The sequence below is a fragment of the Sebastes fasciatus genome, chromosome 7 (assembly GCF_043250625.1).
Source record: "Sebastes fasciatus isolate fSebFas1 chromosome 7, fSebFas1.pri, whole genome shotgun sequence".
NCBI classification, from domain to species: domain Eukaryota; kingdom Metazoa; phylum Chordata; class Actinopteri; order Perciformes; family Sebastidae; genus Sebastes; species Sebastes fasciatus.
In genome coordinates this window covers 1,076,338-1,088,463 of record NC_133801.1, presented here as the reverse complement: position 1 = coordinate 1,088,463, position 12,126 = coordinate 1,076,338, and the positions used below count along the sequence as shown (strand labels likewise).

The window sequence follows — 12,126 nt, the reverse complement described above, 5'->3', positions numbered from 1 at the left end:
TGTTACTGGAAAAGCTAATGAATGAGCCATTAATTGGTTTTAATTGTTCTCTATCTTCTTCCAACTGGTTTTGGAAACCAGGAAGGTTCTACCTCTGCTGGTTCTAACCAGGTTCTGACTGGTCTGCCAGTTTAAACTGGTTAAAATCTGCCGTAACTGGCTCTAACTATTTTGTTTTAAACAGTTGCAACTGGTTTTGAACCCCGATAAGCTACGTCTGTTCTGGTGCTAATGTGGGAACTGGTTCCAGTAGTCTGTAGCTGGTTCTGACTGATCCTAGACCCCAGGAAGGTTCTACCTATACTGGTGTTGATGGGAAACCGGGTTCTTACTGGTCTGTGAATGCCTCCAGCTGGCTCTAACCTGCTCTAACCTGCTCTAACCTGCTCTAACTAGCTCTGTCTTGTTATTAAAAGTTCTGACTGGTTCTAACTAGGGATGTCACGAGAACCGATACTTCAGTACCAACTCAGTACCAAAATTAAAAAAATGTGACGGTACTGGTTTTCTTCGGTACCGAACGGTGCCTGTAATGGTCGTTTGGTACCGGAGCGGAGGTACTGGAGATGTGATTCTTCTGGATCTAATGGAGTCAGTATACGCTTACAAGAGTTCTCATCTACCGTGAAATGAAGGAAGAAGAAGAACGCCGTAACAGCACGGAAAAAAACAACAACACCAGACGTGAAAGATGGCGGCTGCTGCAGCGCTACCTCCGCCTCAACTCGTTGAACAAATAGCGAGAGTCGGGTATGGAGGTACTTTGCATTCGCGGCGGATATAAGGAGTAATAATAGATCCGCAAAAAACAGAATGCGGTGCAGTAACGTGCCGTCGTACTTTTCTTTACAAAGGAGGAAATACTTCCAATTTAGCAAAACACCTCAAAGACGTCCAGACGTCCAGACGTCCAGATATCAGACATCCAGACGTCCAGATATCAGACATCCAGACGTCCAGATATCAGACATCCAGACGTCCAGATATCAGACATCCAGACGTCCAGATATCAGACATCCAGACGTCCAGATATCAGACATCCAGACGTCCAGATATCAGACATCCAGACGTCCAGATATCAGACATCCAGACGTCCAGACGTCCAGACGATGTGGTTGGTTTTAAATACTTGAAGGCTTCATAACACTGCTCTGTTTTAATATGTTAATAGACGTTTCTTTTTATTTATTACTTAAAGGCTACATGCCTCTGTGTTTTATAATGTTCAAATGTTTTAATAACGGAGTGCGTGTTGAATTACATGGGATTTATTGTTTTTTTTACCGTGGTATCAAATTGGTATCGAGAATCGTGTAAATTCCCTGGTATTGGTATCGACTACTAGATTTCTGGTACCGTGACATCCCTAGTGCTAACTGGTTTTGGGACCCAGGAAGCTACGCCTGGTCTGCTACTACCTGTAACTGGTTTGATCTGGCTCTAACTGGTTTGATCTGGCTCTAACTGGTTTGATCTGGCTCTAACTGGTTTCATCTGGCTCTAACTGGTTTGACCTGGCTCTAACTGGTTTGACCTGGCTCTAACTGGTTTGATCTGGTTCTAACTGGTTTGACCCGGCTCTAACTGGTTTGATCTGGCTCTAACTGGTTTGACCTGGCTCTATTTGGTTTGACCTGGCTCTAACTGGTTTGATCTGGCTCTAACTGGTTTGACTTGGCTCTAACTGGTTTGACCTGGCTCTAACTGGTTTGACCCGCCTGTAACTGGTTTGATCTGACTCTAACTGGTTTGATCTGGCTCTAACTGGTTTGATCTGGCTCTAACTGGTTTGACCTGGCTCTAACTGGTTTGACCTGGCTCTAACTGGTTTGATCTGGCTCTAACTGGTTTGACCCGCCTGTAACTGGTTGGTTTGTTACAGTCCTGCACCCCCCGCTGGCAGACCTGTATCGGGAACACTGACGACACGCTGGGCTTCGCTCTGGGAGCGCTCTTCGTTAAGGCGACCTTCGACAAACACAGCAAAGAGATCGTGAGTCCCAGCACTGTTTGAAACACGTAGTCTGTTTTTTGGTCCTGGACCAGATGGTCCTGGACCTGGTACAGGTCTGATCTGGTTCATCACATGTCTCTCTGTCTCTCTCAGGCCGAGGAGATGATTAATGAGATCCGCTCAGCGTTTAAAGAAGCTCTGGATCGACTTAGCTGGATGGACAAGCACACGAGACAGGCTGCTAAAGACAAGGTACACAGACAGGGGGACAGACAGGTACACAGACAGGGGGACAGACAGGTGGAGTAAAGGTGCTGATTGGTCTCACTGTGTCTGTTTGTCCCTCGTTAGGCAGACGCGATCTACGATATGATCGGTTTCCCAGAATTCATCCTGGACCCCAAAGAGCTGGACGACGTGTTTGACGGGGTGAGTGGTCATGCTGGTCATGCTGGTCATTCTGTTCATGCTGGTCATGCCGGTCATGCTGGTCATTCTGTTCATGCTGGTCATGCTGTTCATGCTGTTCATGCTGGTCATGCTGTTCATGCTGGTCATGCTGGTCATGCTGGTCATGCTGGTCATGCTGGTCATGCTGTTCATGCTGGTCATGCTGGTCATGCTGGTCATGCTGGTCATGCTGGTCATGCTGTTCATGCTGTTCATGCTGTTCATGCTGGTCATGCGGTTCATGCTGGTCATGCTGGTCATGCTGTTCATGCTGGTCATGCTGGTCATGCTGTTCATGCTGGTCATGCTGGTCATGCTGGTCATGCGGTTCATGCTGGTCATGCTGGTCATGCTGGTCATGCGGTTCATGCTGGTCATGCTGGTCATGCTGGTCATGCTGGTCATGCTGGTCATGCTGGTCATGCTGTTCATGCTATTCATGCTGTTCATGCTGGTCATGCTGTTCATGCTGGTCATGCTGGTCTGCTGGTCATGCTGGTCATGCTGTTCATGCTGTTCATGCTGGTCTGCTGGTCATGCTGGTCATGCTGTTCATGCTGTTCATGCTGTTCATGCTGTTCATGCTGGTCATGCTGTTCATGCTGTTCATGCAGTTCATGCTGTTCATGCTGTTCATGCTGTTCATGCTGGTCATGCTGTTCATGCTGGTCATGCTGTTCATGCTGGTCTGCTGGTCATGCTGGTCATGCTGGTCATGCTGGTCATGCTGGTCATGCTGTTCATGCTGGTCATGCTGGTCATGCTGGTCTGCTGGTCTGCTGGTCATGCTGTTCATGCTGGTCATGCTGTTCATGCTGGTCATGCTGGTCATGCTGTTCATGCTGTTCATGCTGTTCATGCTGGTCATGCTGTTCATGCTGGTCATGCTGGTCATGCTGTTCATGCTGTTCATGCTGGTCATGCTGGTCTGCTGGTCATGCTGTTCATGCTGGTCTGCTGGTCATGCTGGTCATGCTGTTCATGCTGGTCATGCTGGTCTGCTGGTCATGCTGTTCATGCTGGTCTGCTGGTCTGCTGGTCATGCTGTTCATGCTGGTCATGCTGTTCATGCTCTAACATGTTGTGTTTCAGTATGACGTGTCAGACGACAGCTTCTTCCAGAACATGTTGAACTTCTACAACTTCTCAGCCCGAGTGATGGCCGACCAGCTGAGGAAGACTCCCAACAAAGACCAGTAATAATGACGAAAACCAGTAATACACACCAACAGAAACAGTCACACACTGACAAATACACACATTTATCTTTTTAAAATGTATTTATTGAACCTGAATATTTATCCAGAATAGTCCCATTGAGATTAGGGAGTCCTGACTAACGCTGTGTTCACACCAAGAGCGAAGAGAACTTCAGTTCTTTAGCGTCTTTGAATTGACCCAAATTTCACGCCGGGAGACGCAAATGGTCACTGACGTCCTGACGTTGTTGAATCAGAAATGGAGGATAAATAAATGTTGTTTGTGTCTGTGGTCACCCAGAGCTCTGATAGTCCATCACATCTGTCCAGAGAACAGAAACCACAGACTGTCTCTGGTAGAAACAACAACGTCTCTAGATGACGTCATGTTGAGTGTTGATGGAGCAGCTACATAGCCTGGCTCTGATCCATCCAGACTCCATTCAGAAAACAAGCATTTTAACAGTTGTCTGCTTGTCGTCATGGTAACAGACCTGACGAAGCATGAATTCAGACTTTTTACTAATCGGCATCATTATGTAGTTATTTCAGCATCATTTTGATCCGTTTATTGAGATTAAATCACAGTTTTATGGCCACCGGCAGGAACACCTCGGTGGTAGAAGAAGCTTTGTGAAAAGATCTGCTCCTCATCTCCTCTCCTTGTCTCCTCCTCTCCTTGTCTCCTCTCCTCTCAGGTGGAGTATGACTCCTCCTACAGTTAATGCCTACTACATGCCCACTAAGAACGGCATCGTCTTCCCTGCTGGGATCCTGCAAGCTCCTTTCTACGCCCACGACCACCCCAAGTCTGTTTACCTCCATATCTACCTGTCTGTCTGTCCACCTGTCTGTCCGTCCACCTGTCTGTCCGTCAGGGATTTATGACTCATTACACCTGTAAAACAGTAATTACTGATCATTCATGTTTATCAGCTGAGTCCGTTCATACAAACACAGATTAACAATAATCAGACTAGATTGTGAGGAAGGTTCCTGATCTCCTTCCTGCTCTCCAGAGGATGAACCCTACAGGGCCCTATTTAAACCATCTAAAGGTCTAAAGTGGATTTAGGGCGTGTCCCAAATCCAGTTTTACGAGTTAAGCAGCGCATAATCTGGGCGCAAAGTAAGGCGCAAGGGTCAAAGGGTTGAAATTAGTCTCTTAATTAATCATAGTTGTGTTTTGGGCGAAACAGGAAACCGATCAGAGGTCATGCTGGTCTGCTGGTCTGATGGCTCCATTAATCAACAGAAGCCTGGTCTAAGATCCTCTTCCCTTTATAAAGTCAGGTGTAGCTGCACCGGGAGCATCGCTAAAAGGCAGATTCGGCAAATTGGTGAAGCGAGCCCAATTGTTTTGCCCAATGATGCCGAAAACATTCTGCCTACTGAAGCAGACCTTAGACCAGGTTTCTGTTGATTAATGGAGCCATCACTTTCTGCTGCCTCACGATAGCGATGCGCCAACAAAGCGCACAGATGGGCGCAAGTACATCTGCTGCTAACACAACGTGGGCGCCGGGCGTGAAGCTGTGTCAGCCTGAAACTAGCAATGGGAGTTGCGCTGCGCCGGGTGTACGATATAGGGACCCAGGTCTCTGGTTTCTGGACTCTCCAGGTCTTTGGAGAAACGTTTTAAACTTGTTTATGATGTGTGTGTTTTCAGGGCGTTGAACTTTGGTGGGATCGGGGTGGTGATGGGTCACGAGCTCACGCACGCCTTCGATGATCAGGGTGAGTCCGGTTTACTTCCTGTCACATGTCCACTTCCTGCTGGAGGTGACGACGTGGTCAGGATGTTTAAAGTGTTCCTGCAGCGTTCAGCCAGTTACTGTGGCTCTCTCCTCCTAGTAACCATGGTGACGTGTTAGTAACCATGGTGACGTGTTAGTAAGATTATCATGACAGAGAGAGGTGACAGTGAACGCAGCCTTAGATTATCACGACAGAGAGAGGTGACAGTGAACGCAGCGTTAGATTATCACGACAGAGAGGTGACAGTGAACGCAGCGTTAGATTATCATGACAGAGAGAGGTGACAGTGAACGCAGCGTTAGATTATCACGACAGAGAGGTGACAGTGAACGCATCGTTAGATTATCACGCCGGAGAGAGGTGACAGTGAACGCAGCGTTAGATTATCACGACAGAGAGAGGTGACAGTGAATGCAGCGTTAGATTATCACGCCGGAGAGAGGTGACAGTGAACGCAGCGTTAGATTATCACGACAGAGAGAGAGGTGACGGTGAACCCAGCGTTAGATTATCACGACAGAGAGAGGTGACAGTGAACCCAGCGTTAGATTATCACGACAGAGAGAGGTGACAGTGAACCCAGCGTTAGATTATCACAACAGAGAGGTGACAGTGAACCCAGCGTTAGATTATCACGACAGAGAGAGGTGACAGTGAACCCAGCGTTAGATTATCACAACAGAGAGGTGACAGTGAACGCAGCGTTAGATTATCACGACAGAGAGAGAGGTGACGGTGAACGCAGCGTTAGATTATCACAACAGAGAGGTGACAGTGAACGCAGCGTTAGATTATCACAACAGAGAGGTGACAGTGAACGCAGCGTTAGATTATCACGACAGAGAGGTGACAGTGAACGCAGCGTTAGATTATCACGACAGAGAGAGAGGTGACGGTGAACCCAGCGTTAGATTATCACGACAGAGAGGTGACAGTGAACGCAGCGTTAGATTATCACGACAGAGAGAGGTGACGGTGAACCCAGCGTTAGATTATCACGACAGAGAGAGGTGACAGTGAACCCAGCGTTAGATTATCACGACAGAGAGAGGTGACGGTGAACCCAGCGTTAGATTATCACGACAGAGAGAGGTGACGGTGAACCCAGCGTTAGATTATCACAACAGAGAGGTGACAGTGAACGCAGCGTTAGATTATCACGACAGAGAGAGGTGACGGTGAACCCAGCGTTAGATTATCACGACAGAGAGAGGTGACAGTGAACCCAGCGTTAGATTATCACGACAGAGAGAGGTGACGGTGAACCCAGCGTTAGATTATCACGACAGAGAGAGGTGACAGTGAACGCAGCGTTAGATTATCACGACAGAGAGAGGTGACAGTGAACGCAGCGTTAGATTATCACGACAGAGAGAGGTGACAGTGAACCCAGCGTTAGATTATCACGACAGAGAGAGGTGACGGTGAACCCAGCGTTAGATTATCACGACAGAGAGAGGTGACAGTGAACGCATCGTTAGATTATCACGACAGAGAGAGGTGACAGTGAACGCAGCGTTAGATTATCACGACAGAGAGAGGTGACGGTGAACCCAGCGTTAGATTATCACGACAGAGAGAGAGGTGACGGTGAACGCAGCGTTAGATTATCACGACAGAGAGAGGTGACGGTGAACGCAGCGTTAGATTATCACGACAGAGAGAGGTGACGGTGAACCCAGCGTTAGATTATCACGACAGAGAGAGGTGACGGTGAACGCAGCGTTAGATTATCACGACAGAGAGAGGTGACGGTGAACCCAGCGTTAGATTATCACGACAGAGAGAGGTGACGGTGAACCCAGCGTTAGATTATCACGACAGAGAGAGGTGACGGTGAACGCAGCGTTAGATTATCACGACAGAGAGAGGTGACGGTGAACCCAGCGTTAGATTATCACGACAGAGAGAGGTGACGGTGAACGCATCGTTAGATTATCACGACAGAGAGAGAGGTGACGGTGAACGCAGCGTTAGATTATCACGACAGAGAGAGAGGTGACGGTGAACGCAGCGTTAGATTATCACGACAGAGAGAGAGGTGACGGTGAACGCAGCGTTAGATTATCACGACAGAGAGAGAGGTGACGGTGAACGCATCGTTAGATTATCACGACAGAGAGAGAGGTGACGGTGAACGCAGCGTTAGATTATCACGACAGAGAGAGGTGACGTGAAGACGTAAAGATGTCCTCCCTCCTGCCGGCAGGTCGTGAGTACGATAAAGAAGGTAACCTGAGGCCGTGGTGGCAGAACTCGTCGGTGGAGGCGTTCCGTCAGAGAACCGAGTGCATGATGGATCAGTACAACCGCTACACCGTCAACGGGGAACACATCAACGGGAAACAGACGCTCGGAGAAAACATCGCCGACAACGGAGGACTGAAGGCTGCATACCATGTTAGTATGAACTAGAGCTCAATCCATCAATCACATGATTATCTATAGGTCATAGTGATTAATCACACATTCTTTATCTGTTCTAAATGAACCTTAAGGGAGATTAGTCAAGTATTTAATCCTCTTATCAACATGGGAATGGACAAATATGCTATATATCTTCACTCTAGCACTAATATGTTTCTGCTATTTTACAATTAGGGGGATATTTTACTAATTTTCTTTGGAGTATTTACAAATATTTTTGGGATATTTTAATGATATTATTTTGGATATTTTACAAATGTTTGTCTGACCCTTTGCTTATATGTTTCTGCTATTTTACTAATATTATTTGGGGATATTTTAACTATTTTTGTCGATATTTTAACTATTGCTTGGGATATTCTACTAATATATATTTGGATATTTTTGGGATATTTTATTTGTTCAACACTTTAATGGTGCATCTAGTAAAGGTAGTCTACTAGTAGTAGTAGTATGAAATGGTTGGTACCAACGGTTTCTTTAGGTTTTCTATTTTCAGATGAAACCAGTATCTTCACTCTAGCTTTAACACTGAGCCGCTACAGCCTAAAAATCACAAGTTGTGTTAATACGTTAAAGAAATTAGTGGTGTTAAAACAAGTTTGCGTTATCATCTCATTAACTTCGACAGCTCTAATATGCTCAAATCATAACAAAGTGAACCTGACTCATCAGAACCAAAACACAGTGAGCTGAACGGCCTCGTTCCAGAACCGCACCTCGTCATATGTTCCCGACCTAATCAGGACTAAAGTGATGTTTTTCCTTCAGGCCTATCGGTCGTGGGTCCAGAGGAACGGAGAGGAGAAGAGGCTTCCTGCCGTCAACCTGACCAACGATCAGCTCTTCTTTGTGGGATTTGCTCAGGTGAGACACCTCATTGACCCTCTGAGCAGAAAGTGTCCCTCAGGACTCTATACTGGGTCCACTTCTGGTTCTAGTGATGACCCACGTTCTGCTTGTCCTGATGTAGACTCAACTTATATGCTGATGACACGCTGATTTAATAACGCTCCAAACTTACGCTAAATGTTGGTCATGGCCATTTTCAAAGGGGTCCCTTGACCTCTGACCTCCAGATATGCAAATTAGGGATGCTAATTTAGAAAAAAAAATTCTAACCGATAACCGAGCCTCGTTAACCGATTATTGACCGTTAATCGACAAGATTAGTGCGTCTCATGCAGCGGTGCTATTTTTAGTGCCTAACAAGTCGCCCCGCTGCAACGAAAAGCCGATGCACAAACAGGTTAAATAATAAATAAAAAGTCTTACTTTTGACGTTTTTTTACCAAGTTACTGGTGTAAACAGCCCTAGTTTTTAATCTAACGAAGTACTCAGCTCCAGTCCATATTTGTCGGCGTTTAGCCTTTCAAACAGAGGGAGGAACTGATGAGTAATATTCATCAAATAAAGTTGATTTATTAAAAAAAAAAAAAAATGTAATACACGATTAATCACATGACTGTCCACAGTTAATCAAGATGAATCACAATTAAATATTCTAATCGATTGACAGCCCTGATTGTTTTACATCGAGACATGTTTTTATCAAACGTACGGGTCTGAATTCACTGAATACCTTTGTGTAACCTGTTTTTAGGGCATGTTGAACCTCGTGGAAAGATGCTTCTGTTGGTCGTACAATTCTACTTATTCTGAATAATAATGTAATTTTATATTTGTTAAATAGGGGAGGACTCTGAATGAGCCTTTCAGGCTTCCTTCCTGTAATAACTGTTTCTTTTTTTCTATTTTAATTTTGTCATTATTGTGCAGATAAACTAAAAGCTAACTGTTGCTAACAACATCTACCACAGTCAGTCGCTCCTGACTGGTTAGAACAACAATCAGGAAGCAGCGAACACGTCCCGGTAAAGAGTGAAGGGAAACGAAGTGGAGAAAATCAACTTCCTGTTTGTGTGTTTTTTTTCCTCAGGTGTGGTGTTCAGTGCGAACGCCAGAGAGCGCTCACGAGGGCCTGGTGACCGACCCCCACAGCCCCCCCCGGTACCGAGTCATCGGCACGCTCGCCAACTCGCCGGACTTCAGCCGCCACTTCAACTGTCCCGCGGGGACGCCCATGAACACCGGGAGGCGCTGCGAGGTCTGGTAGACTGAAGAGGAACGGGGTCAGAGTGGGGGGGTCGGGGGTTAATTAACAGGTCGGTATGTTAGTTAGTCGGTTAACGAGTCAGATTGTTAATTGACAGGTGAGTTTGTTAATTAGCCAGCTCGTTAGTGTCTTAATTAGAGGAGCTTACCTGGAGGTGATCAGGTGTTCATTAAGGGTTAATATTAATCTGTTCATTAAGGGTTAATATTAATCTGTTCATTAGAGACGTCAGACTGACTTCCTGTCTGCAACCTGAACGGACTCAGTGGACTTCACTCAGAGACACGAAGGACTGATGATGATGATGATGAAGATGATGAAGCCACATGGGACGATGTTGTTGATTTCTGCTCTATCACCGTTATTGATTATTGTTAATATTATTATTGATTATTATTATTATTACTGGGCTTTGGTTTGTGTGTGTGTGAAAGTGCTCTGTAACTCTCTGATGACATCACTGTGATGACCTCATACAAAGTTGAACTGTTTCATCATCAGTCGTGTGTGTGTGTGTGTGTGTGTGTGTGTGTGTGTGTGTGTGTGTGTGTCACACCGTCGTCTGATTAATTATTCAATTAAGGACCATTTTAAGGGACAATTTTCAGGTTTCAACTTAAAGTTTCGGGTTAATTAATCAATAAATCGTCTTATGATATATTATTAAAGGGTTTTAATGGATTATTAACGTGGTTATGGAGTTTTTAAGGGGTAAAAAAAACACCTTAAAGGTGACCAAATAGTATGAAAGCTGACTGAACTTTCATTGGAAGGAATGGCTTTCATGTTGTTCGGTCAATTTCTAAGGGCTTTTTTTTAACCCTTAAAAGATTCTTAAACCTTGTAGATAATGAAATCTACAATCCATTAATTATCCCTTAACATCCCATTACATTGTTCTTAATTACGTCATTATTAAAGGGTGAATTTATGGAATTTAAATTTTTAAAAATGAAGGGATGTCAGTGAATGAAACGTGTCGTCTTGTCTCACTTTTAAACCACTCGAAAAACGTCGACGCTCCGCCGCCGACCGCCATGTTAGCGTTGTCATGGTAACCGATGTACAAACCGAGGAGTTCAGTGTTAATCAGTCTCTGCGCCAGCGTTCAACAATAAACGCCTTAAAAAATTAGGATTTATTAAAACGGACGAAATTCAAAATTTTGCCTTAAATTTTCAGAAAAATGCCTTAAAAGATCAAATTAATTAACAAAATAAACCATTAATTAATCCTTAATTTAACACCTTCATCTTAATATATTACCATTCATTAATTTATCCATTAATTATGCCCTTAAAATATCATGAGAATACCTTAATTGCATCAGTATTAATGGGTAAGTTATGCCTCTTAAAAAGCCTTAATTGAATCATTATCTGCAGTTTTAAGGTAGAAATTAAGAGATTTAGTCGTTGTGTGTTCTTTAAACCGCTCTAGTGTCGTCCTGAAACCTGATCACACTTATTGAACGTCAGCGAGAAAAACAAGCGCCTTAAAAATTAGACTTCATTTTAAAACCGACTTTAGAATTCTGCCTTAAAAAACAATTTAAATTAAAACACCTTAAAAAGTGAAATGATCTTCTGTTTGTTGAGCTCTGACGTGTCATGTGACGGGACATCGTGTCATGTGACACGATGTCCCGTCAGACGTCAAATCAAGTCCGTCCTAATTTTACAGATTCGTCTCACAGGTCTTTAAAATCTACAACATGAAACGACTGAGCGTGGGGCGTTCAGGGACTAACATGAGCGTGGGGCGTTCAGGGACTAACATGAGCGTGGGGCGTTCAGGGACTAACATGAACGTGGGGCGTTCAGGGACTCAAACAAGCGTGTGGGGGGTTCGGGGGGGGGTGCAGTGAGTGAGTAAAAAGTGAAATAGTTTTATCTTTTATTTTAGTTTTATTGACACAAAACACTAAACGTTGACTTATCCCAGTTTAAATCAGGACGCTGAACCACACACGAACTCCTCCAGAGAAGACGGTTCTAAAGACCTTCTGTTAAAGAAGGGAAGTGTAACGTGAGAGACTGAGTAAAGATGAAGTGTAACGTGAGAGACTGAGTAAAGATGAAGTGTAACGTGAGAGACTGAGTAAAGATGAAGTGTAACGTGAGAGACTGAGTAAAGATGAAGTGTAAACGTTAGTCAGTTACATCGGAGATTAAAACTTCAGTTTTAAAACATTATTACCTCAACTTCATTACCCACAATC

General features: G+C 44.8%; 1 protein-coding gene across 1 annotated transcript in view; it reads left to right on the top strand.

The window, feature by feature from the left end:
- ece2b (endothelin converting enzyme 2b) overlaps positions 1-10,396 on the top strand; it is a 38,154-nt gene extending 27,758 nt beyond the window's left edge. Inside the window, exons 11-19 of the mRNA XM_074640939.1 lie at positions 1,883-1,993; positions 2,108-2,206; positions 2,306-2,383; positions 3,497-3,600; positions 4,302-4,412; positions 5,273-5,340; positions 7,571-7,761; positions 8,560-8,655; positions 9,729-10,396. Of these exons, the coding sequence (XP_074497040.1) occupies positions 1,883-1,993; positions 2,108-2,206; positions 2,306-2,383; positions 3,497-3,600; positions 4,302-4,412; positions 5,273-5,340; positions 7,571-7,761; positions 8,560-8,655; positions 9,729-9,905 (1,035 nt within the window). The 3' untranslated portion in view covers positions 9,906-10,396. The remainder of the gene's footprint in view (positions 1-1,882; positions 1,994-2,107; positions 2,207-2,305; positions 2,384-3,496; positions 3,601-4,301; positions 4,413-5,272; positions 5,341-7,570; positions 7,762-8,559; positions 8,656-9,728) is intronic.
- Positions 10,397-12,126: the final 1,730 nt, after the last annotated feature.